This window comes from Trachurus japonicus, chromosome 23 (genome assembly GCF_045865225.1).
Source record: "Trachurus japonicus isolate A0001 chromosome 23, Traja_1.0".
In the NCBI taxonomy this organism is placed as follows: domain Eukaryota; kingdom Metazoa; phylum Chordata; class Actinopteri; order Carangiformes; family Carangidae; genus Trachurus; species Trachurus japonicus.
The window spans coordinates 18,113,414-18,137,505 of record NC_140929.1 but is presented as its reverse complement, the minus strand read 5'-3'; the positions used below and the strand labels follow the sequence as shown (position 1 = coordinate 18,137,505).

Genomic DNA, 24,092 nt, shown 5'->3' with positions numbered 1-24,092 from the left:
GGGAGATTTGAGCAGTATGAATTTGCTGAAGAGACCAAAACAGTAAAGTTGGACATTTTAACATGTGAGTCTATGGGGACTGACTCACTGTTGGTGACTCACTCTAGTGGTCAGGAGAGGAACGGCAGGTTTTGTCACTGAGTGTAATGCTGCGTTGGAGACAACTCGGAACTCAGGCTTTTCCAACCTCGTACTTGAAAAAGTGCAATTGAACACCATCTCACCTCTGAGCGCCCACTCATGAAAGTCGGAGAAGAAAATCTACCCCAACTTCTCGGAGAATTTTCTGACATCTGCACCCATGCAGAACCACGCCGTCAATGGTAAAACATTGATAAATACATTCTTAATGACAAAATACATTAAAACTTTATGAAAGATACAATATTTAGGCCTACTTGCACTTATAACCTACGGATGTTGTGGAACACAGTAAATTCATGTTGTTGTTTCTCTACGATTTTAAATGATCTGTTTCAGTATTCTAAGATGCTTTTTTTTAATAGTTTTGTGCCCTTTATAATATTTTAATGTCTTACTGTAACTGCGTGAAGCACTTTGAATGCAAAGTTTGTCCTAGTCCGCCATGTTTTTGGTTATTCTGACGTGGTGCATCTCGAATGCTCTGAGGTCAGAAATCTGAGTTTTCACCTGGAAGCTTCAGAGTTCCGAGTCGTCTCGAACGCAGCATTAGCTTCACGTTCAGAGCCTTGGATGTTGCTGCCTCCATAAATTAGCACCTGGAAGACAGACCAGTAATAACAGAGAGGTTTGGTAAGCGTATCTTTCACATGACACTATGCTGCTATAGGGAGATAAAATGTAGCTGCATGAATGGAGACATCTTCCACGGCCCATGTACACTTGACACTCATCCTGTGAAATCAAAGAGGAAGCATTAAATCTGTGTTTCTATTCTAAAGGCAGCCACCATAAATAGACTGAAGTGCATCACACCCACACATCGTAATCATATACATGCACATACTGGCATTTACATAGAGGAACATACACTGATATGGGCATGCACAAATTACAGAGTGTTGCGGTTCTTGTGAAGACCATTGTAGCCTTCCCCGGCTCTTTTACGCTACATCACCTCAACCCACAGCTTCATATGGACTAATTAAGTCCAATTAACCTCAACACAAGTCCTGGTCCTAAAATTAGCCTGTTTGGGAGCTGAGGACAGGCCAGCTGCCCTCACCCCGAAGATCTAGTTCCCTGCTATGAAGTACAGCACCACACTGAGGCACACATATACAGTCCATATGAGAGCACACACACACACACACTATATCTCTCTCTCTCTCACTCACACACACACACACACACACACAGTGATTTCCCCCGTCGTCTGATCTGGTTCATGTCTTCCTAGAGAGGAACCAGTGGTAACAGAGGAGGAGAGTGAATCGATTCTCGATGCTCCACTTCACTCCAGTTTCTTCCAGTTTCCTCCCACACCGGCCTCACACACCTGCCACAGGAAAATGTGGCTTGAATCAGTCACTGATACAGAGAGGCTACGGTGGCCTCACGACACAACGCAACACACTGAAAATACAAAAAACACTCTGCAAATTCAGAAAAGCTCCACATCAGTTTGGCAACAAATTGGAGTTTGGATTATGGCTTCATGGTCCACTCCACCCCACCTCCACACTTGTGTCTGCTGGAAACACGCACTGTGCTGGATTATTTGGAGGTGCTGTGATAATCTGAAGATCATGCGATGACAGACTGACCATGTTGTTTTTAGAATTTGCAGTGTGTGTGTGTGTGTGTGTGTGTATCTGCTAGTGTTGTGGTCAAGACCACTTAACCCAAGACCAAGTCAAGACCAAGACCAGAGCATACCAAGACAAAGACGTTGAGGGGGTCAAGACCAAGAGAGTTAGGGTTAGACAGAGTAAAAATGTAGTCGATTCCAAGACAAGAATAAAACCTTGACCTTGAAAATGTCTAGAGACCAAGACTACTCTCAAGTTTCGCGTACCACAACACTAGTATCTCCTGTATTTTCTTAAAGGGGACATATTATGGAAATATCACTTTCTGAAGGCTCTTAACTGGGTGTTTGTCTTGCCTTCCGGACCCCAAATTGTGAGAATTAACAAAAAATGTTATTTTCAGGCTCCCGAGTTTAAAATCCATGTGGTTTTACGAGCTGTTCCCTCAGTTTTTTTCGGCAATTTGCATGATACCACCCCTACCTGGAACCAGTAGAAGGGGCGAGGCAGGGCAAGCAGTGGTTCATTGCATTTAAAGGGACAGGCACTGAAACCAGCTGTTCTGAACAGGGCTGTTTTGAGAGGATGAAAAGAGCTGTGATGTTTGATCGTTGGGGTATTTTGACCGAAGCATGTCACAGACAAGACACCTGGGAACTATTTTAATTTGTGGAAAAGGGGCAGAATATGTCTGCTTTAAAGAGTGTCCAGCTCTCAGAGATAGAGCTGAGGTCCTGCAAAAACATGTCTGTATCATGGGTCTTAAAGTGAGGTGAAGAAATATCGTTTCTTATGGCTCACATCAGTAACAGCTACAGTCAGGTCTGTCTGGCCCGACACAGTATCTCAGTACCACTTTGTAGGAATTCCTTCAAATTTGGTTCAAATGGTAACTTTGACTCTAAGATGAACTGAAACTAGTTGGAGTGGAGGAGGCAGAAATCCATGAGAGGGTTTTTTGTCCAGACCAGAACCTCCAGGCCTGGAGATCATATCAAAACACTGGTGTCAGTAGAAAATAACTCCACTGTTTAAGTTGTAGCCTTGCAGCTTCATCACACCTCTGATCTGTAAACACATGATGGTTTCTCATTCTGAAGCCTACAACTTTATCTTCCTGTTAATCAACATTCATGAATATGGACCTATATGTTTTTCATGATTTATGTTTTCTATATGTATATATATAGTATATAAGCGCAGAGGTATTTTAACACTTGAGAGAGTGAAAGCCCCTGTCCCTGTGGCTTGTTTCTTTGTGCTTCAGGAAACCTGGGGCTAGAAGATGATTTACATTCAGAGTTATGGCACATAAAGACATAGCCTAAACATGATCGTATGTGAAGGTCATGGTGCGATATGAACGTAAAGGAAATTATAAATGGGAGAAAACCCATTTTCATCTCGCTCCATTCAATGAACACCCTCATCACTCGTCAGAAGAGATTCTCCACAGTTCACAGCTGCAGCTGAGAGCAGCGTAGAAAGAAAGAGGCCTCACTCACAGCTGCAGGGAGTGAAGAGCTTCATCCATCTAATCCAGTTAGACCCTCAACAGCCTCTACATGGAAACATACAACACAGCGTAAAGCTTGAAAACACACCGACACCTCACACCCACTGTGATGGGGAGACAGATTCAATCTGACAGAGAAGAAGCAAATTATAAGAGCCCTGTTTAGAAGGAAAGGGGCTGTGGTGTGGCGCCATCTGGTGACAGCATTAGATATTTCAAGCTTAGGCTCAAATAAATCCAATATGTAAAGGTGGAGGATCAGATGCAGGAGAGAGGGATGTGAAGTATTCCTGAGCTGATCTATGAAATACAAACTAACTCTGACCCACTGAAGGAAAAAACACTGAGTATTTATTGCACATAACTTTTTATTTTCCGACATTAAAGAGAAAAGCTAAAATGTTGAAATGATTTATTTGAATTATTCATTATTTTACTTCTCAGAATCAATGGTTGAAATATTTACAGGAACAACAAGGTTTTATTAAACAACGGAAAAGACAAAAACGATGGAAGGCTTTCTATCATTATATCTTTAAATACTGATTTCTATCTGACACTTGTAGCTTTTATCTCCTGAATTCCTCTGAATATTCTGACAGGTTGTTACCTTTGTTTCTTAACTGCTGTGGTTTCATACATATTTCCTTCAGAGTTACTGAGTGTAAACTTGTTGTTTCAGTCTAAAATCACACCATAATGACGTTTCACTTTGATGACATCACTTGGAATAAAAACACAGATTGTCCTTTAAGACGTGACAGCACTGACCAGCAAGTGCTAAATGTCATGGGCCTCAGTAGCATCACAATGTCTTCTACTATAAATTAGCTTCATTAACACACATTTTTGGAGTTAAAATTTCATGAGCACCAGGTTTGAAAGACACATAAAAACAGTCAGTGCAAACAAGAAGAAAGCTGTTGTTGGCATCTGGAACTCTCCATTCATATTCTATAAGCTTGATAAGGAGAGTATGTTAAATTAAACAGTAAAACCAAATATTCTAAACATTAAACTTTTTTATTTTTTTTTTACCAACTAGTAACAGCCAGATCCGCTCATCTTCAGTCTTGAGACAGTGCAGCTCCTCTTTAGGAAGACTAAAATAAACAGTGCCCAAAAGGACTTGAGACAATGTAGAAACAGGAAGTAGAGGAGATGCAGAACCCCTCACTCATGTAAACAAGCTTTCTACTTCTATTTATTTAAAACCCCCATAATCTAAATGTCCATGTGTTTTTTGATTATAAAAAGGTGCAGGTCCACATGGCTTTGATTTGGGGGCATTAAGAGATGTTGACTCTAAGCTTTAACATGCACCATTTCATGTTCTGTAAAACTAAAAAGCTATAGAATCTAATTAGAGACTAACTCCCCACAGGAGGACTACTTCATTCATATCTAATTATGTATTCTTACACAGACGGCTAATAAAAGTTATCTGTCTGAATCCAGTAAGACTTCAGAGTGACAGCAGAGGTAACACTGACAGCAGGAAGACTTTTGATAACCACACTGAAAACTCTGGTTATCTTCATCATTAAATAAAATGAAGTTAATTAACTTCAGCAGGAGTGCAGTGTCACAGGTTAAAACCCTCCTTATCTTTACTCGCTTCATTGACCTGATGTTTTGCTTTGGTTTTAAACTTCTCTCTCTTTTTAAATGATGTTCCAAAAGTTTTACATCCAGTCTCATCCCAGGTTTTCATAATTCACCTGTCCTAATTAATCTGAGGTGACCTATGATCTAACTGAAAAACTGTGAATAGGAATGTTGTGAAATCTTCATCTTTCCTAAGTGGACCGTTTCTCCACCCCCTGCTTGATCCCCAGCACCAGGTGCACAAACCAGTTGATCTGAACCATCCAGCCTTTCTCCCTGCAGATCTCTATCTGGTCCAGCAGGTGTCGCTGGGCGTCGTCCTCGCTGCGTCCGACGGTCAACGCCTCCCGGATGTACTCTATGTCCTCCTTACTGGTCAGCTGGGGCATCCCTGTTCCACACACAAGAGTGAGCATCGTTAAATACATCTAACTGTTTCTGCTCTTCTGTCATATTCAAAACCACAGACAAAAATGTTTTTAAAATGACGTCAAAAAAGTATAGCAACAACTCATAAATGAATTCCATGTAAATACATTTGGAATGACTCAATCAAGGTTTTTTGCTGCGGCTCTCAAGGTCACCTTACATCAAAACACACAGAAAAAACAATGAAAATACAAATAAACAAAATACAATGAACCAGAATGTTATATTATGAGGGGTAAGCCAGTCTGATCAGGTAGAGATGTTACAGTCAGGATGTCCTGTGGGAGTGTGTTCCAGAGCCGGGGGGCAGAGCGGCTAAAAGACTTAACCTTTATTGATCATTTTTCTGTTTTGTTACAGCAGCAGCTTTAGCGGTTGGTCAGTCTGTTAGCTTTGTAATGCACTGGGACTCCAACAGGTGGCAGTGTAACCTGATAAAAGCACTGCAAAGGGTCAACTACCTGCTCTGACTAGGTTCAACAGCAGCACAGGAAACTCCAAACAACTAAATAAACTTTGCCACATTTTGTAACAAGTTATTACATAATGCACCAAATTATTACAAAAAGGTGTTGCATTTTTTTAATGAAAAAAATGTAATAATTTGGTGCATTATGTAACAACTAAATGTGGCAAAGTTTATTACATACTGCGTTCAAAATGTGGCAGAATATTACAAAATGCAGCGTTTTTACATCATGAGGTGAAAATGTATTACATTATGTAATAATGTGGCGCTACAAACCTCTTCAACAAGCTAAACCAGACAAACAGTCTAATAATATCAGAAACAGGCTGTGTTCACATTTAACGTGGCGTTGCAGATGGCCACGTTATTTCAGTCTGTCAGAATTAATAAACACCAGCACAGTGAACAAGGTGGGAGGCGGGACTACACACAGCACACAGGCAGATCCATCCCTTAAACAAAATGATGGCAACATAAGTGTCTTCTGCTTTAGGAGGGAACAACGCAAAGGACAGAAGTCGTACCTGTCATCAACATCATGGAGAAAAGGATGATGAGGAGGTTGGTGTGGTGACGAAGAGCGAGGTAAGCCTTCACACACACGTCCTGCAACAGAGAACGCAAACATTCTGTATAACATACTAAATATGTGGAGCTGAGAGACATCTGGGCTGCTGTAACATCCTCTGGTGACCTTTCTGGTTTCTTGTGCATGTGTGTGTGTTTGACCTGCATGTACTATGTTCAAATAAAATCCAGTTTTCTGCACCTGGAACTTTTGGAAGTGGGGGCTGCTTTTCTTTCCTGATGTTCCCATGACGTACAGGAAGTCTGGAGTGAGTACGAAGGGAACCCACTCCTTACTGATTCCCATGAAGCTCTTGTAATTCCCCAGGATGTGGCCGAAGTCAATGTGGAACAGATTCCCTGCAGAAACAAAAGGAGCTTAGATTTTTTTTTTGTTTATTTTTCCCGAGCTGCATGTTTGATTTGTTTCATATACAGAACATATGAGGCTCAGATCTTCCTGCAGCTACACACTAAAGATTAAGGTGATCGCTACCAGCCCTGACACAGCTGAAGCTCCAAGACGTCCCACTCTGTCCCACAACAAAACAGATAGCTGTAAAAATCCTACTGTCATCCTTGTCTACAAACACATGTCTCACCAAAACAAAATCAAAACAACATATTTCACAAATGCCCTTTATGAGCTGTTAAATTTTACAGATACTCAGAGTGAGTTAATAGGAGCTTTGTTGTAAAGGGGGACTTTGAGATGAACTATGTCAGTACCAGATTCAGTGATCATGATGTTGTCGTTGTGGCGATCCCCGATTCCCAGGACGTATGTGGCCACACAGTATCCGCCACATGAAAACAGGAACCTCTCCACAGCCTGCTGGAACTACACACAGAGACAAACAGACTCTAGTTTAATCATCACACCATCGGTCACTCCCACAGCTGAAACTGGATCTTGACTGGTGCCAGAGCTGATGGGTTTTGGTTTGAAATGTCAGATTTGAAAATGGCTACTGTGTTTCCTCTTCTATTAAATCAAAATGTTCATGGTTAATTTCAAATACAGAGCACAGCGCCTCTTCTTTCACTAAGTACAGCTGAGAGATGAAGTGTTGCAAAGTAAACTAGTGCAGAAATGTTTACACAGAAACAGATACAGCCACTGGGGGTGCAGGTGTTGTGGCTAAAAGTAGTGTGTGTGTTTGTTTGTGTGTGTTTGTTCTGGTGACAGGAAAAACCCTGGGGGTTGCTGTCTTCCTGTCTGCCACAGCCACTTCCTCTAACGTTTGATAAAGCGAGCAACAGCTGGAGACAAAACTGCTCCATCAGCAGAGTCCGTGTTTCATTACTGTGTATTAAGTAGAGTGTTATGACTGGACAGTTGTGTTGCTGTTCAGAAGAACCCTGATGTTCCGACACATATTTGCATGTTATCAGGTCAGCTGACGGTCACCAGTGTGTGTGAGCCTGCTCTACCTTGTCCTCGCTCACACACTTGTCCCGCAGCCACTGATAGAGGATTTCATCTTTAAAAGCGCCGGTGCTTCCGACCACACTCTGTTGGATGTTAGCGATAGTGGTGGCATCCTTGACGATCTCAATCATCCCTACAGACAGAAAGAGGGGGAGAGAGAGACGAGGTTAGGAGTGAGTATGGCAGACGGGCTGTAGTATTTGGACATATTGTTTGGTGTAGCAGACCTATTCTGTTCCCAGTGGAGATGCAGCCGTATGGTAACAGACAGAGGTCCAGAGACTCCGTCTCCCAGATGGACTCCATGATCAGCAGAATCTGAGGAAACAACAATGTAAACAATAAGAGAGTTTCCTCACTAATCTGTCAAGTCAAGTCATGGCAACTTTAGTTGTAATACACATTTAGACACAGTGTGAGCTGACACCAAAGGGCAGCACAAATGACATCATCCATCCGTTGTTAACCTCTCACACACACTTCACTCCTATTATTATTATATGGTCAGTTTAGAGTAACAGTGGAAGGGTTCAATCTTTCTCCCAATAGAATAAAATAGAACATAATAGAAATACTTCGTCTACCTTTGCATGCAAAGACAGAACTTTGTCTTTGGCTTACATTAAAATGCATTTAAAGAAAGAAAACATTTCATAACCTCAGCAGCAACCCATTAAATAATTTAGATAAAAAGTTTACATAATAAATCAATCAGTAACAATAGCAACCACATGAAAAAGTATCAGGTCAAGTATAAAATCCAGTATAAATATAAAATACATTATGCAGTAGTGGTTTGATTTAGTTGAATGTAGCAGGCTGGCTTCAAGGGGTTTATCTTTACTGGTTGAGGTGATTTATGGCAACAGGGACAAAGGATTTTTTGTCGATGTTCTTATTTGCTTTAGGGGCTCTGTACCTTTTCCCTGACGGTAGTAACTGGAAACAGTGATGTAGAGGACGGTTGCAATCACCTACAATTTTGTGACTCAACCGTTGCACTGCTCTGTCATATATGGACATTTGAATTTGTTTGTGAAGCTTTAAGCAGTTTTGATTTTGTCTTTTGTCCTATTATGTCTTCCACCAACTAGCTTATCATAAATAAAGGATATTAAATGAGTGTGTGATGGGTGTAAAGTAAGAATTTAAATTTTTTGCAATTAATTTGAACATGTTAATGCAGTGTTTTGTTTATGTGGTGTGGTGGCTGAGCTCTGACCTCAGACCTGCACTGACTGTAAACCATTCAAAGACAATGTTGGATGTTGATGTGCTCACAGGGCACACGTAAAATCATTAGTAGCTTGTTAATAATAATTAGTGTGTGAAATTCTAGCGCTCATAATCTAGCAGCAGCAGTGCGCAGCTACTGAACAAATGAAGGGGAAACTCTGTACAGGCTGTATTGTCCTTTATTTATTCAGGCTCCAGGTTCGGTTCACAGAGAAACCACAAAAGTCACATACTATATTCTATTTATTATCTCTGAGAAACCTGGAGAAGAACTGATTAAGATGAAGTCCAGATCAATGCAGATCACTCACCAGGGAGGGAAGAACTTTATTTTGAGTTATGTTTGGTTTTGTTTTGTGTTTATTTTGTTTTGTCTTTCAATTGGGTGCCAATAGGTGATTATGGCTGTGGAGGACTTTGGACTGGGGATTGGGAGCTTGGATGAAATAGGAGTATGTTTGGAGGGCCTTCTGTACATGCAGAGATTTGGACTTGAGTGTGAGAGTGCCTGAGTGTGTGAATGTGTCTGATTTGGGGTGGGGGGGTGGCCTCTGAGAAGTTAGAACGTGTATGGCAGCTTTGTTTTCGTTTTGTTTTGTTTGTTGTTGTGATTCTTTTTTTTTATATATGTATGCTTATATGGTGTGTGTGTGTGTCTGCGTGTGTATGTGTGACAGTATATGTGTGTATTTATATTTTGCTTCTTCTTTTTGTGTGTGTGTGCTTTCTTTTTTGTTGCTGTTGTTTGGATTTTCCTTGTCTTTGTTTGTTTGTTTGGAACATACAGTCAACAGTAGGACTATATTGTTTTCCAACAGGAAATACACTTGAATTGTCTGTATGTTCTTATTTTATTTTATTATACTGATTTCCATTTTTTTGCTATATGTTGATATGAAAAATGAATACAAAATTGTTAACAAAAAAAAAAAAAAAAAAAAGATGAAGTCCAGTAATTCTCATATCTCCTTGTTCTGTTTTCATATTTGCATGGACTGCTGTCGGCCTTTTTGAAATTTACTTGAACTTAGTTGTTATTCATATCACTTATATTAGTACGTATAAAAAATTATTGCCTAAGCTGATAATTGCAATGGCCTTGATGGTTTTGGAATTCAACTGCTTAAACATACTGGTTACTACTGTTAGTGCATATCAGAAATATACCTTTCAACCTGACAGTGAATTTTGATAGTCCTGATGGTTTTAGTATAAATTTGTGTTCATTGTTAATAGAAGATATATATTAAACAATAGTATTTGAATTTAAATAAACTTCCATTATGTCAACTGATTTTATCATAAGAAAAAAGGAATTATGTGATTAATTAGTTGTTTTTGTAATCACAACAGCCCTATAATAAATATGTATGAGGTGTTCAAATCAGTCATCAGACTTGGTGAGGTTTCTGACTGATGAAAGTAGACACACATGTTTCTCAGTCACCTTCAGCTAAGACAACGGGGCCTGAAGAGCAGGAGCTGGACACCAGTGAGTGGTTACCACTCACCTGCAGGATGAGCATGTCTTGTCTGAGGTCGTCACCGTCTTTGAAGATGATGCCGATGGGGTCTTTAGACAGGGTGGTGGGGTCGGCCCTTTTAAACTGCAGCCACAGCGGCTTCTTCTTTGATGCCATCACTTTACACTGCTCAATCTGTACACAGACATGGATACTGAAATACACTGATGGCCTGCAGGGTGAAATCCATGTGGTGGGATGGAGCTGAACAACAGCTTTAGCCATGTTGTTTTCACCACTTCACCAATCAGGGAGTGACCATTGGTGTCTATACAACTGTTTCCAAAAGTAGCATAACTAATGCTTTTTAAAACTAAAAGATATCAAGCATGGGCGGAGCCTCAGTGTCAGCTTGTCTGTGTGTGTCTCACCATCAGGGCTCCAGCTCTCAGTCCAGGATCATAAGGAACTCTGAAACTCTCGGGCAGACCGGACGACTGCAGAGTCTCCAGCTTCTGACGCAACTGAAACACCACTGACACACAAACACACAGTTTTAGTTCCACTTTTTTGACTATGTCTTTTATTAGAGTCTTCAAACCAGTGATGGATCAAGTTGTTCCACACTCTGACCCTTTTAATAAGTAAAACAGAAACAAATACATTGTCATTCATGTTGTGTGCTCAGTCTAAGAGGAAAACCATTGTATGTGAATGTGTGATCCAGGTTATTGTGAACTCCAAAGGGCTGAGTTTCTCACCTTGTGCAGTGACGTCATATTTCTCAGCCGACGTGGCCTTCATCTCACGAGTGACTTTCTGCAGAGCCTCCGTCATCTCCACCTGCAGAGCAGCGGTACAGAAAGGTGTTAGCGTCGCACCCTGGAGAGCTGGCAGGAAGTGAGTGACAACTGCCTCTGAACTTTATTGCACATGTTTCCATTGAAAAAGGAACCAAAACAAACAAATGACCAACAAGGCTGGAACTACAGTTTGCTGTGATTGTGATGAGCCATCAATCAACTATCTAATGAGCTGTTACAACTGATGCCAATGACACTAAGTGGGGTGTGTGGGTTGTCTGTAGCTGTTGGAGGCAATGGCCCACAGTTTCCTCACCCACTCCCTGAACTCTGACCAGATAGGCCACCCATCAACCTGACCTGTGCAGGACCTGGACCACCACAGCAGAGCCAGCCTGCTATTAAGGGCTGGTGACACCCACAGCTTGCTAATGTCTTCAGCTGGTTGAGTTTTATGTGAGATGATATTTAACTTCATGAATTAACACTGTGGAGCCTGTCAGACTGTTTGGGGTCTAGAACTGACTGCAGGCATTTGGTTCATTCTCCTAGAATGAACCAACCAACACTGATTACAGTGTTGTACACTGTAATCAGCGTATTTTCGCTGCCTACATAAAGTCCCATATCAAAATAATACATCAGTTCAAGAGTACGATCTAAAGTAAAAATTTACGCTGATTAATCGTCCCTCATTGACAAGTCAGTGCAGTGCAGCTCATCGCGCTGCACTCAGCCAGTGTTTCTCAGTGGGGGGGGGGGGGCAGAAACCTTTCTACTGCAGATATTATACTTAATGGCCATTTGGACCTCATACAACCCCAATTCAAAAAAACTGAACTATCCTTTTAAAGTGCTTTAAGTGCTCATTTTCGCACACTCCTCTCTGCCCATTTTTGGATCAGCATGGGTATGGGTTATTATCCATATCTGTTTAAGTCTTTGCTTGGTACTCACCTGTTTCCTGAAGTCTTGCAGCATGCCCTCTCCACAGCCTCTGAGATAGGCCTCCAGCAGGACAGCATACCTTTGCTGGTAGTGCATGGACTGGGCGATCTCACTGCGCAGGAACCAGAAGAGGAAGTGACCGATACGCTTACTCTGTGCAGAGAGAGAGAGAGAGAGAGAGAGAGAGAGAGAGAGAGAGAGAGAGAGAGAGAGAGAGAGAGCGCACAAAGCCTGAGTTAATCGACATGCATCATCATGCTGGAGACACAGAAATGAATGAGAACAAATATAGAAACCACAGAAACATACAACAAAAAGTGTGTGATAATGTAAAAACAGACCCTCAGAGCTCTCTTCAGCAGGAACCTCACAAGGGCACTGTCATGGTAGGGCTCAAACTTGACTGCCTGCAAGACGCACACGCACACTCCTGTGATTAATACAAATACAAACTATATTTCCAAATTTCAATGCACATACGTACATACGCACATTTTTAAAAACATAAACACATAAAAACAGAGGCAGCTATTATTTTTGATACACTTTACCTGGATAAATCAAACAACATCAACGTTGATATTAAAATAAGATTTTTCATGAAGGTTGTGACCCAGATACAGTTTTTTATTTTTACTTTTTATAGATGGCACAATTAAAGCTGCTGTGTCCATTTTCGATCAAGTCAAAGTTCAATTAAACATACAGACCAATAGAACAGAAGACATGGGGCTCAGTTCACACATTTGTAAATAGCAGGAAGTGCAAGGCAAAATGTAAGGCCTCGCTCGCAGACACAAAACACATTTCGAGTGGACGGTGAGAATTTCACAGGCGGCCTTTGACAGACTGAGGTCACAGAGGTCACTGGTGTCAACGTGGTTCAGGGAGTAAAGGAAAACATTGAGCTTGTTGTGTTCACACAGGCCTGAACAATTCAGATAGTAACCGAGGGCAGCAGAGGCGGGTTCAACGGTTCACAACACACACACACACACACACACACACACACACACACACACACACACACACACATACACATACAAGCACACTGCCACACACACTGGAGGAACAGGAGGAACAACCAACAGCTGGTCTGCTGGGAGCACTTTGGTTTCAGTGATACAAGAATGTGATCTGAAAAACAAAATCATTCTTTAAAAATGTTTTGACTGTTGCCCTTAAATTCAGTTTAAGTAGTGTTTTGTTTAGTGGTGCATTGAAAATAGAGGGTTCCACCTAGAATACCTGCTGTGAGTCAGCGTGACCACAGAGGATTTCTCTGCACATCACTCAGTTCCACAGGACACAGTGACAGCAGTATACAGAGAAAAGGAGTCATTTTCCTATCAGACCAAAAGGCTCTTTGTTGGCCTCTGCTGATAATTCAAAGTGGTCATGCAAAGTTGAACCACAGAGTCAAATATAGGAACACATCAGGAGACAAACATGCAGCATGGATGTGCTCAGCTGCCTCTTTCCTCCGGCTCGTGAAATAATGAAACTGTGACACAGGCAGAGCGAGGCATTTGTTTCTATCCTGTAATACAGACAGATGCAAGTCCACAAGTGATGTCACAGAAAAAACAATAGGAACTTAGAGTAATTATTGTAATTACTGTGAACACTGACAATCAGAGGTTAACCTGTAACAACAGGCCCACGTCAAACAGGTGTGCTGTCACTCATCACTTGGTCGGTGGGTGAAGAAATATGATATTTTCCTGCAACTTTTGTAACTTTGTGATGTCACAACAAGCAGTCACCGCTCTCAGAGCTTCCTCCCTTCTAATTAGCTCACCGACCTGTTCTTACTAGAGCTCCAGAGAGAGCCGCAGAGAGATGGAAAACTACACTCAGATGGTTTTTGGTTCTTAGTAAGGATAGTAATGTCTGTCCAGGATGTTTCAGAGTTATCTGAGGTGAGTGACTACATGCAAAAACACAAAGTTTATACTATTTATACTGTACACTATATGAGTTCAGTGGTGTGTCATAAGGATTCGAGTCATGTACCATAGATATTTGATTGTTCTTGGAGTGTTTGTTGTGGTTGAAAAAATTGCCCCCATAGTTTAGCGTTGTCGCTATCCCTAGCGCCGTCTCGCCATGGTGTAACTCCGGTTTGCCTGCATCAATTTTAGTCGCGTTTTTTGCTCCCCTCAACACTGGGTGACCATCAGAAAAACGATTTAGGGGTCATAAATGACTGGAATTCTCCTTTAAGCAGCAAAATTGAGTTAAAAATGCTAATTTTTAATGCCAATTTATGGTATTTTAGGAAATTATTACCAAGTGTTGGATTAGAAGACTCATATAACTCTTATATCTGTTTAAATGGCAAAATAAAGCTTGGCACAAAGACTGGAAACAGCTAGCCCCGCACTGGCCAGTGGTTAAAAAAATAAACACAGAAAACTGATTAGTATGATGTTATATTTTCTTTTTCCAGTCTTTATGCTGAGCTAAGCTAAGTGGCCACAGTAGAAAGCCAATGAATGAGTTTCCTTGATTTTTATAATTATACAGACTGGCTCCTTGACACATGATTATATAGTCATGATGACTGATTAATCAACATTTACGAGCATGTTAACGCTGTAGCTGTTTGTAGTAAAGATAATATCTGTAATTGCTCATTTGAAACTTTGAAATGTTGTCAAAGAACCGAATTTACTGTGTTAACTCATGGGTTACTCTGTTTGACAGTGTTTTATCGAAGGTCACCTGTTACTGCAGTAACAGCTGTTTAATTGAGGTAGTGAAGAAAAAATACTACCAATACTACTACTAACAAGTGAGAGGAAAAAAGAGGAGACTGACCTGTACGAGCTGCAGGAGGTATCTGAGCACATCATCGTCCTCCAGAGTCTCCAGCTTCCTGACAGCCATGGAGCGAACCTGAGCATCAGAGTAGTGACAGTCCAGCAACTGCATGGCCAGACCCACATCCAGACCACTGAACAGGAACGACAGGAGCGCAGGTGATGAGACAGTGGGCCCGCAGAGGACACAGACTGTACATACTGTACATGTAGTGGCAGTATGAGAAGCCTTTTTTACCTGCTGTCCCAGGCACTGCTGCGCTCCAACAGACGGTGCGTTGCCAGAACATCTTCCTGTTTCCCCCATCTGACTGAGCCCAGCAGCTTTGGGTAGGCTCTGGGGACAGGGACGGATTATTGAGTGATAATAAACAAAGTCATGATGCAATAATATCTGTAGTCCATTTTATTTTGAATCCACCTTTTTCTGAACCAGGTCTAAGCCGGTTTTGCTCTTCCGGTGGAATCGTATGTTTACGTTTCCATGCTTTTAGTAGCTGTCACAGTTGTTATAAACGCATGGATCTATTAACGGCAGCTTTTAACAATGGATATCACAGGACATTTGTGTGATATCATTGTTAAAGGGATAGTTCAACATTTTGGCAAATTGGGCGGTTCGTTACCTTTAATTGTCGGTGCAAGCTATTTTTAGAACGGCGGAGCAGAGCCGTGAGCTGCTCAGAGCTACGCTGCGGAGGCTCATGGGATTTCTTGGTTTCCCTCATCAAATACACAATCCAACAACTCCAAAACGCTCTGGTGGACAAGTTGTAACCTGCACATTCACCACACTATGAGATAATAATGGAATGAGACAGAGTTGTTCTCGAGGCGCATTCCCTTCAAGAAGTCTCTGCATTTGCCTCGAAAACAACTCTGCCTCGTAACGTTCTGTTATTATCTCATAGCTGAGTTCGATGAGGGAAACCAAGCGTAGCGTAGCTCTGAGCAGCTTGCGGCTCTGCTCCGCCGTTCTAAAAATAGCTTGCTCCGATATTTAAAGATAACAAACCTACTCCTAAAACTATAGGGATTATGGCAATGGGCCAATTTGCCAAAATGTTGAACTATCCCTTTAAAAGCCAGCGTTAACACATCCATGTGAATATGACAGCTACTGAAACCATGGAAACATAAGCATACAATTCCACCGGAAGAGCAAAGCCAGCTTCCGTTTGTGAAGTTCGGAAACAGCTGGATAAGATGATATGAATACCTGGGGTCGCGCATACACTCCTGTCTGAAGTGCCAGAGCAGCTCTTTGTCCTCAGGACTGAGTGGATGCAGAGGGTCGGTCACTACGATGGCCTCAAACTGTTTCTTCAGATGGTTGGGCATCTCTCTCTGGCCTCGCTCTCCTCCCTCGGCTTCCTCGCCCCCGGCCGCCACGTCCCGGCTCACGTCCCGGCTAACGTCGCGGCTCTTGGGCAGGACCACGGGGTAACAGTACTTGTCCAGTAAAATGGCGATAGCCATGGAGGAGGCCTTGTCCGGGTTGGTCGCTGAGGTGAGCTTGTCGGCGTTGATGCTGCTGCTGCTCTCCTCGCTCTTCTCTGGCATTTTCCACATGTGGAGGATGAACTCGCCCTGGCGGAGCAGAGAGCGGTGGTCGATGAGCAGCAGGTTGACGTAGTAAAGGAGACGGCTCTTGGTCTTTCCTGAAAGACGGACAGACACACAGACAGAGATGAGCCTCGGGCTGTAAGCTGATAATTTGCGTGTGACCTGTGACCAGACCTCACCATCATGGCTGCCTCCTCCTGCTGTGCTGTCCTGGTAGGAGCTCCCCTTGGAGTTTGGTGTCTGAGCTTGCTTCCCACAGACTACCTGCATCGTGTAAAAGAACACATGATTCAAGATTCATTCGTCCGTCTCCCGGACACCAGAGCATGCTCCCTGTGTGTGTGTGTGTGTGTGTGTGTGTGTGTGGAGAGTGGTTAAAACCTTTGGACCAGCTTTGAATGGAATGTGTGAGTTTACCTGGAGGTTGAGGCGTGCCCCCTTCGGCAGGTCCCTGATCTTAATGTTGAACTCCAGCCAGCAGTTCCACAGCACTTCCTCATTGAAAGTTTTGGAGGTTGTCCTCTCCTAAAGAAATAGGGGTTTAAATGATAATTGTATAAATAACAATTAATAATGCTAAATTCAGGGTCAATCTATGCTGTCTCTGTTGTACAGACATTGCTTTATGATATCATTAGTTATAAAACCAACACATAACAGACGGATGTCAGTTCTGAGACTTGCAACTTTTCTTTCACTTCCCACTTCTTTGTATTATCACTTTCACTGTGTTTTATTTCCACCATGTCTAACCTGTATTATTGTTATCTTATATTGTATTATTATATATTACTAATTCATGTCTACCAATTCTGATGTCAAACAAATTGTAACTTTGTTTTATTCTGTATAAAAGTTCATTCTTTTTTTAGTTCATTATTGTGTAATGTCCTTTGTGGTTAGTGGTGCAGTGTGCCTTTCCCCTGAAGTATTTAAATGAGCCCCACACGCGATACATCCTGTAATCCAGCGTTACTGCTTTTAATTTTATCTGACTGGTATCAGTTTATGACTGAGTCACCTATCGCAGCTGAATGATGCATTCAACTATGAACAGTGAAGTCTGGGGGTAGTTTTACTAGAAGTAGAAATACTGCAAGGAAACAGCTGTAACCAAGATTACACTTAATTAAGGCATCAAATCATTTTAAAATACTGCAGTTAGAATGACGGAACAAAAAAGAGCAGCCACAGTATCACTCTTCGTCTTTACTCTTTGTGTTTTCCTCGAGAACAAGATTAAACATCATACTTAACAAGTTCAGCTGCTTCTATTCAAAATACATGACAGACACCATCCATAAAATATTTTGCATGCTTTAAGTTAAAAACAGGTCCATGTATGTGATCCTGACCTGGGCTAGGAGCTGCTGGCCATGGAAGATGCTGGCCTCTATGAAGACAATGAGCTCTGGGATCTTGGGCAGGGACGGGATGTCAATACCCAGAACCTTCACCCTGAACTTCCTGTTACAGTCCCACATGGAGACGGTGAACACTCGCTCATGGTCTTTCTCATCGATGGTCAGCTGCTCGTGGGTACCTGGAGAAAAACAAAGGTTAACCGAGTACGTCAGGAAGTTGACCACATAATAGTGGAGTCTTCCGGCTCGGCTCAAGTCATTACCTGCGACCCCGGTGCAGTCGTCCACTTGGGCCCAGTCCTCCCTCTGGACCAGGTCCTGATCAGGATCGGGTGGCATCTCCAGAACAAGGTGGATCTCCTCACCGTTCTTCAGACACTGGCGGATCCAGTTGAAGTTCTGCAGTGGCTTTTCCCCGTACAGGTACTCCTCCCTGTGTAGACACACACTGAGGAGGTTACTGTCATAAACTAATGATAACTATCTGCTGTATAACATCATCTATCATTTTTAACTTTTTATCAATATTCATGACTTTTTTTGTATTTCACTTTCTATTAGTTTTCAACAAGAAAAGACATACAAACATACATACCATACCACAAGTCTAAACCAAGCCCAAACAGAGCCTCTACAAACAAAACAAAAACAAAGACAAACAAACGTGCCGAGGGAGTCCATCAGAGACCGTATACGTACCTACACCTACTGTAGAATGCAGACTGGTGACAGGAGTTAACTGTAAGGGTGCAACCCACCGTTGTATCAAGATGCTGCGGTATAAGTGCCCCATATTTTCACGTACTGTATAACTCTTCATTGTCTCGCAACCTATGACTAAGTCGTTGGTAGGAAGCAGTCTTGGCCATATCGTATCGTCGAACCATTCCTTTAGCTGTATAACTTATTTCGTTTTCCAGTGACGGTCACGCAACACTATCCTGCGATATTCATGACATTTAATCAGATTTTCCTGTTTCCATAAGGCATTTTTAATTCGATATTGCTTAATGTGAATAAAACGTGTGGATGGACTGACTGCATGTTAAAGGTCCAGTGTGTAATAATTGGCTAAGTTTATTGGCAAAATCTGAATATACTACCCATGAATATATTTGTATAAGTGTATAATCGCTATGAAACAAAATTTGTTTGGTTTTAATTATTCTTTTCTTGCTTTAGAGAGTGTCGCCATCTTGCACCGCCATGTTTGTACGGCAGCCAGAACAGAAAATCCAGCCAACCAGAGAGCACGTTTCAAGAGTTTCACGTTTATAAATAAACCAACGAAGAAGTAGGTGGAGGAAACAGCAGACATATCATAAATCGGTTTAGACCTCATCGCTCCATGCACCTGAAATACTCCCAGTCGTCCCAGTCAAGTCCCAGTGAAGTGACAACAAGTTTTTCTGTCCTCAGAGGCCACCGTCACTTTGCTGACAGGAAAGGGGTGAGCGCGAGTGAGTGAGCGAGCGCTGGAATCTAGAATCTGAATATCACGGTTTTATCCCCATTTTACACACTGGACCTTTAAGTAACTCAGGGGTGACTAGATGTTTAATCATCTGACGTACCTTCCACAAACACGTAGCACATAATCCGCCTCACACATGTTTTCAGGGATACCCAGCAGAACTCTCTTATTGGCCATCTTGGTGAAAAAAATTGCGAGCACCTAAAAAAAGATGCAGAACAGTCAGAAAACAGTTGAGAAAACTGAGCAGTAATAGGAGAGGAAGTAGTGAAACACATACTGTAGATCAAGTCCTGTTCATCACAGCATATGTGTACTGTACCTGTGCTGGTGTGTCATCAATGGACACCTTGATGGTCTGACTGGCCGTGTTGATGTGGATCACCACCAAGATTTGACTGTTACCGACCTGAGAGGAACATGGGACAAAATGAGAAGGAATGAAAAGACTGGATGAGTAAATGAATGATTGAATTAATCAAGTGCACTGTTTATTTAATATATACAGCTATTCAAAGTCCCTCATCCCTTCTTTCTCTTCACAAATCCACCCCCACCACACAACCAAAGCCATGTTGTATTGAAGGATTCTTCATGTTAAAGGGAGTTTTTCCTGCCACTATTGCCAAGTGTAGCTTTTTTTATGCCTTGCCTTGAAATAATATACGTTATGATTCGCTGCTGTACGGATAAAATTAATTTGAAATGAAAACAGGTACATATTCCAGCTCTGTATTCATTTAAAAATATTGTAAATATTAATTCTATGTCGAAGCAAAGAGTGTGTCACACCTGAAAGCCTTTATGCACTGCCATGCATCATGCATGAGTGCATGAATTGGTCGTACAAATATAACAATAACACACACACACACACACACACACACACACACCTTGCTGAGCAGGTGCTCAGGCACTGGCTTGCGGGTCACCCAGGGGTCCATGGAGTAGAGCTTTGGGTCCCGGTCAGACAGCTCGATGCGTCGCGGAGTCAGCAGCTTCCTGCGGGTGAACTCCAGCTCGTCGTCATGCACGTTGCTGACATCGGTCACGTCGTAGCCGATCAGATAGTTCAGGTAACGCTGGTACTGCAGGGATTCGTCTGAGGGCTGGGGGCGGGGCACCAGCTGGATCCGCCCCACGTCTTTCTTCAGGGCTGTTGGGATAAAAACAGACATGCTCGTGGTTACTCAGCTTCCTCCTGAGTCCGGGATGCGACAGCACCCATCACTGGTCCGTACCTCTCCAGTAGCGAATGCAGTCGAGCGTCTGGAAGACCTGATGCTTGTCATAGATCTCACACATGTTGCCTTTCTTCTGGTAGAGCAGGATGCAGTGGTCCGGGGAAAACCGCTGGTAGAACTCGGGACAGAGGTTTGACGTCACCGCCTTCAGCCACACCTGAGCTTTCACCTGGAAGGCAACAAGTATCCATGAAACTTTATCAACATTCATTCTGCCAAACGAGTGCCATTTGCTTGTTGTAACTCTTCAAAATAAACTTCATTTTTCATTCCATTTCAACATAGAATTTAGTAATATACACATTTACTCATTCAAAATGAGTACTGGTCAATCTCAGGCTACTTTATTGAATGTATTGCAAGTTTAAAAGTTGATGATCATTGCATTTTCTTCCTGTACTGTTACCAAAACTCAAATGACATTCTGAATTTCCCTCCTAGGGATTGATAAAGTACTTTCTATTATTTTCTAGAGTAACAGCAATGAGTTTTTAGCATAAAGTTGGCAATTGTGTGAAATCTAGCCACATAGATTCTCACACATCTATTCTAATAGCTTGAGCACACAGAGTACATTCTTAAGATTTAACTGAATATTTTACTTTTGATACAACTCTGAGATTTACCGTCTCTGACACAGCTACAATATATTTACATTTAGGGAAAATAAATGAGAGAACTTTCTTTTGGTCTTCCCATGACTCTCAGAAGATCCAAATTATGTCACTTTCTGCTGTACATGTCATTGGTGGAATGTTCCAACATTTTCAGAGGGGGGAATGTGTTTGGCACTGATCAATCAAATCTAAACTTATTTTAAGTGTAGATAGAATATAAAGTCATGCTTAAATGCTAAAAAAATTAGATTTTGGAAGGATTTTATTCATGATTGTGGTAAAATGTAGCATTTGGCTGTGGGGACAGGCAACAAAGGCGAATCAGTGTTTTGGATCCCTTTTTATAATCTTAAAAATGATATATCTTTAATTTCTACAATGATTCATGACTTTGGTGCTTTGTTTAATAATTAAATGTAATTTATATTATAATATTACTTGTTTTTACACATTTAATATGCCAGGGACGGAAATGGCACTCATTTAGCGGAATCGTCTCACATAGTATATTAAAAAATGGCGTTGAGTAGTAAATGAGAAACCTGCTCTACGGTCCAGTTTCCAGCCACCTCCAGCAGCAGACTGTCAGGACTGTTCCCGCCCCGCGCCACGGTGGGCAGGACAAACTCCACATTGATCTGGTCCATGGAGGTGCCAGAGGACGACGTGATGGCCTTCTTCCTCCTCCTCCTCCGGGTCTCTTCTCGCAGTACTTTAGGCTCTTCGTCGCTCACTTGGATCTGCTGCCCATCCATCGCCTAGCTGGAGGGGGATGAGATGGAAAAAAGGAAAATACTCTAAGCTGTTTCTTGTGATCATATCTCATATTTCTCTAAGGCAGATTACATACAGACAAGTTAAACGAGTTGCAAGCCTATGATTTACACTGATAGATATCAGTATTACAAGCCTCCTGTTTGTCAGAAAACACTGATCTGTGACTCCTAACCTTCAGGGCTAGCATGAATAACCTCTTTTAATTTTATTATTAGCACATCCACATGAAATCTTGTTTCTGCGGTCTGATGTATTACTTCAAAGCTGGGATGCTGCGATAAAAATGGCTCTAAAAGAGAGAAACTGCTGCAGTACAAACATTACTAAAAACTATTTTCATTCTTGGTGAGTCAGATGATCATTTCCTCTATTACCCAATAGATCTTCAAATTGTTCACATCATAATTCCCTACAAATGAAGCCATTTGAGGTCTTTTTTTGTCTGAGCAACAGTTCAAATATATTCAGTTTGAGAGCTGAGACTGTTTACAGAAGTCCTGACAACTTGATAAAGAACCTTGACCCGATTTATAATCAACATTTTATCAATGTGGAACTTTTGAAATCAAAATAGTAATTAAAATAGTTGATGAATGTTCTTTCCGTGGGCTAGTCAATTCATTTATGGACATATTATTGATACAGTTACTGCCACAAGCAGAAGTTAGAAGGCTTATTTTGACACCATGAATGAAAATGTTGGATTTGAATACTGTAGGGTTAGTAGGGCTTTTGTTTGGGTCCAAGCATGACCAACTATACAAAACTGAACCTCTCTTTAAGGTACAATGGTACTTTGTCAGACATGTTAGACATGAAAATATAATGTGAAGATTAGCTACATTTAAAAATGTTATCTTACACTGTCAGTCTCCACTGGAGCATCTGTTCAAAACTATTTTAGAATAGGTTATGTTTTGTCTTTAATTCATTGGGAATAATACATTTACCTTTGGCATTAATATAACACTTATAACAATAATAACAGTGTCAGATAGCAAGCATCACCTAAATTGGCTGTAGTGTTGTGAGTCTGAGTTTCAGCTTCTTCTGTCACAGCAGCAGAGGAAGTTTAGAAAAGCAGGAAGCAAAAGTCGATACAGCGTGAATGTTGCTAAAACTGCGCCGACTGTTCACAGTCTGTCTGCCGTTCAAACAACCGTGTTATAATGATGACTGTGAGTCTGTATCTGTGTTCAAACGGACGGTAACAAGTCTGAGAGGAGAAAATTCAACTTGTCAACTGAGCCACAGAGGAGCGGGGTCACTGTGTGGTGGATGTAACGGTACAGCTGCCATAATTATCCAAACGACAGGCGTCACTTTAGTTACACTTAGTTAAACTTAGACAAAAAGTCAGTTTCATGACTCACCAATGAAGGCAGACGCAGCAGGCGACAAAACCCGGAGCTGAGGACGAAAGCTTCGGCATTTATGCTGACTGAAGAGACCAACGAGCAGGGAAACTGAGCTCAGTTTGGGAGCAGTCTAATGAGGGAAACGCTGTCTCGTCAGGAAAGTTGTTGAACCCACCGGCTAACTTCATGAGAGCGCAACAGAACTACACTTCCGGTTTCTCTCCAAAGTAAAATACACGCACTTAAACTTGTCTCGATTTTTTTTTTTTTTTTTTTAGGATGTAGAGTTATGCGTCTGAGCCGTGGATCACTTTTGCATGATGTTAAATATGCAAAATGTACATATGTTTATTTTCCACAAACACAAACTAAACATGTCATCAGAAAGTATTGCTTGTTGAATGATGATAGGCTAACCAAGACGTAATTGTTAATTAGCCTACTATCTATTTAAAAAATATTAATTAGCCTACATAAATATATATCAAATGAAATATCAAATGTAAATGATACACATATTTTTTTATTATGACTCATTTTGACGGTCTTGAACGTTGTAATCAAGTTTAGCTTGATATATCCGGTAACTTTGTAGCTCTACTCTAAACAGTTAGTTACAGTAGGAGCAGTGAACTCTTCTTTAGGCAATATTTTCAGTTCCTA

General features: G+C 41.6%; 1 protein-coding gene across 2 annotated transcripts; it reads right to left on the bottom strand.

Annotated features, from left to right (window-relative positions):
- Positions 1 to 3,591: 3,591 nt before the first annotated feature.
- pik3cg (phosphatidylinositol-4,5-bisphosphate 3-kinase, catalytic subunit gamma) lies at positions 3,592 to 23,616 on the bottom strand. Of its 2 annotated transcripts, none has more exons than XM_085769859.1 (24): positions 23,445 to 23,616; positions 21,837 to 22,056; positions 20,675 to 20,846; positions 20,327 to 20,589; positions 19,756 to 19,842; positions 19,534 to 19,634; positions 18,223 to 18,392; positions 17,951 to 18,138; positions 17,013 to 17,120; positions 16,775 to 16,859; positions 16,249 to 16,690; positions 15,268 to 15,366; positions 15,028 to 15,163; positions 12,546 to 12,611; positions 12,214 to 12,357; positions 11,215 to 11,296; positions 10,885 to 10,988; positions 10,502 to 10,648; positions 7,982 to 8,072; positions 7,757 to 7,887; positions 7,052 to 7,163; positions 6,525 to 6,682; positions 6,280 to 6,361; positions 3,592 to 5,248 (listed from the first exon to the last, which is right to left on the bottom strand). In XM_085769859.1, exons 2-24 carry the CDS (start codon positions 22,047 to 22,049, stop codon positions 5,049 to 5,051), a joined length of 3,381 nt encoding a protein of 1,126 aa, XP_085625985.1. In that variant the 5' UTR covers positions 22,050 to 22,056; positions 23,445 to 23,616; the 3' UTR covers positions 3,592 to 5,048. The 2 variants fall into 2 exon arrangements, with proteins under 2 accessions (XP_085625985.1, XP_085625986.1); XM_085769860.1 differs by having other exon boundaries at positions 21,837 to 22,052; positions 23,445 to 23,597.
- Between the last annotated feature and the right edge of the window lie 476 nt (positions 23,617 to 24,092).

Coding starts and splice junctions, on each gene's coding strand:
- pik3cg (XM_085769859.1), bottom strand. CDS start 22,049: ATGGATGGGCAGCAGATCCAAGTGAGCGACGAAGAGCCTAAAGTACTG. Junction 10,649..10,884: donor TGAGAGCTGGAGCCCTGATG/GTGAGACACACA, acceptor GTCTGTGTACAG/ATTGAGCAGTGTAAAGTGAT. Junction 6,683..7,051: donor CATCATGATCACTGAATCTG/GTACTGACATAG, acceptor TTGTTTCTGCAG/GGAATCTGTTCCACATTGAC.